The sequence below is a fragment of the Fulmarus glacialis genome, unplaced genomic scaffold (assembly GCF_000690835.1).
Source record: "Fulmarus glacialis isolate BGI_N327 unplaced genomic scaffold, ASM69083v1 scaffold13111, whole genome shotgun sequence".
Lineage (NCBI taxonomy): Eukaryota > Metazoa > Chordata > Aves > Procellariiformes > Procellariidae > Fulmarus > Fulmarus glacialis.
The window spans coordinates 27,829-29,003 of NW_009190966.1; the positions used below are offsets into that span (position 1 = coordinate 27,829).

Consider the following 1,175-nt stretch of genomic DNA (forward strand, 5'->3'; position numbering starts at 1 on the left):
CGAGCTGTGGCACATGGGACAGGCAGCCATGGGGGAGGATCTGCCACCAGCTCTTAGCAGCCCTGCAGAGACCCGAGCCACCCCAAATCAGGTCCCGCACCATTGGCGGGGATGTGGGAAAAAGCCACATTCCGGTATGGGGACAAAGGGAGCAAAAAGGCATGTGGCAACCCCTGTATGATGCTCCTACCTCCTACCACTTCACATCTGGAGGCCATTTCCCACAAAACGAGGGCCATGGAGTAGACATCCATCTGCTTGAAAGACTCCAGGTCTTCCAGGTTCACCCTGGACTCCAGGACCTCTGGGGCCATGTACCTGGCGGTGCCCACCTGCCCGCAAAGAGGAGAGAGGTGTTAGCAGGGGTGGGCGAGGACTTTGGCCGCAGGGCAACTAGGGGTGGCTTGCAAAGGGTTCCCACCGGGTAGAGCCGGTGGGTCATACTTGCCTGCCCGCTGTTGGCAAAGTCGTCCACCGTCAGGGAAGGGTCGAGGCGTATGGCGATGCCGAAGTCGCAGAGCACACACTCCTGCTCGTTCTTCACTAGGACATTGGTGCTTTTGATGTCCCGGTGGGCGATGGGGATTTTTGGCCTGCCGCAGGCAGTGTAGTCGCTGTGGAGGTGGGCCACCCCGTTCACCAGGGAGCCCGCCATCTTCTGCAGGTCCATCCAGCTCAGGATGTGGTGGGAGAGGTAGTCCTTGAGGTTGCCCCGGCTGTGGTAGGCAGTGATGAGCCAGTACTCCCGGCGGGGCCCTGCGCCCCGGTCCTCGGCGGTGAGGAACCGCAGGACGCTGTCGTGCTTGAGGCTGGCGTCGGTGAAGATCTGGCTCTCGTTCTTCCAGGAGGAGTACTCCTCGCAGGGGAAGATCTTCACGGCCACCGTCTCGTACTGCCCCGAGCGGCTGTGGCTCAGCTTGGCCCTCCACACCTCCGCGAACTGCCCTTTGCCCACCATCTCGTCCAGCTCGATGGGGAGCAGCTCGGCGGGATGACTGCTGGTGCAGGGGGGGCTGGCGCCGGCCGGGCTCTCGTCCATCAGCACGGACAACTTCTCCTCCCCCTCGGCGGACCTCCCCGGCTCCGACAGCGCCGGGGGCTGCCCCGTCTTCCCGCCCCACGCCTTGGCTCTCTTGCGCCGCTTCTGCGTGCGGCAGGGGCAAAATATCAACGGC

The 1,175-nt window shown here is 63.5% G+C and overlaps 1 protein-coding gene across 1 annotated transcript in view; it reads right to left on the minus strand.

The window, feature by feature from the left end:
• The window catches only part of LOC104083132 (TGF-beta receptor type-2-like), an 18,654-nt gene that overhangs the window by 5,563 nt on the left and 11,916 nt on the right, over window positions 1–1,175 (minus strand). The window contains exons 5-6 of the mRNA XM_009586515.1: window positions 449–1,175; window positions 191–332 (exon numbers count right to left, since the gene is read on the minus strand). The exon at window positions 449–1,175 is cut by the window's right edge and continues 12 nt beyond it. Coding sequence (XP_009584810.1) covers window positions 191–332; window positions 449–1,175 — 869 coding nt within the window. The remainder of the gene's footprint in view (window positions 1–190; window positions 333–448) is intronic.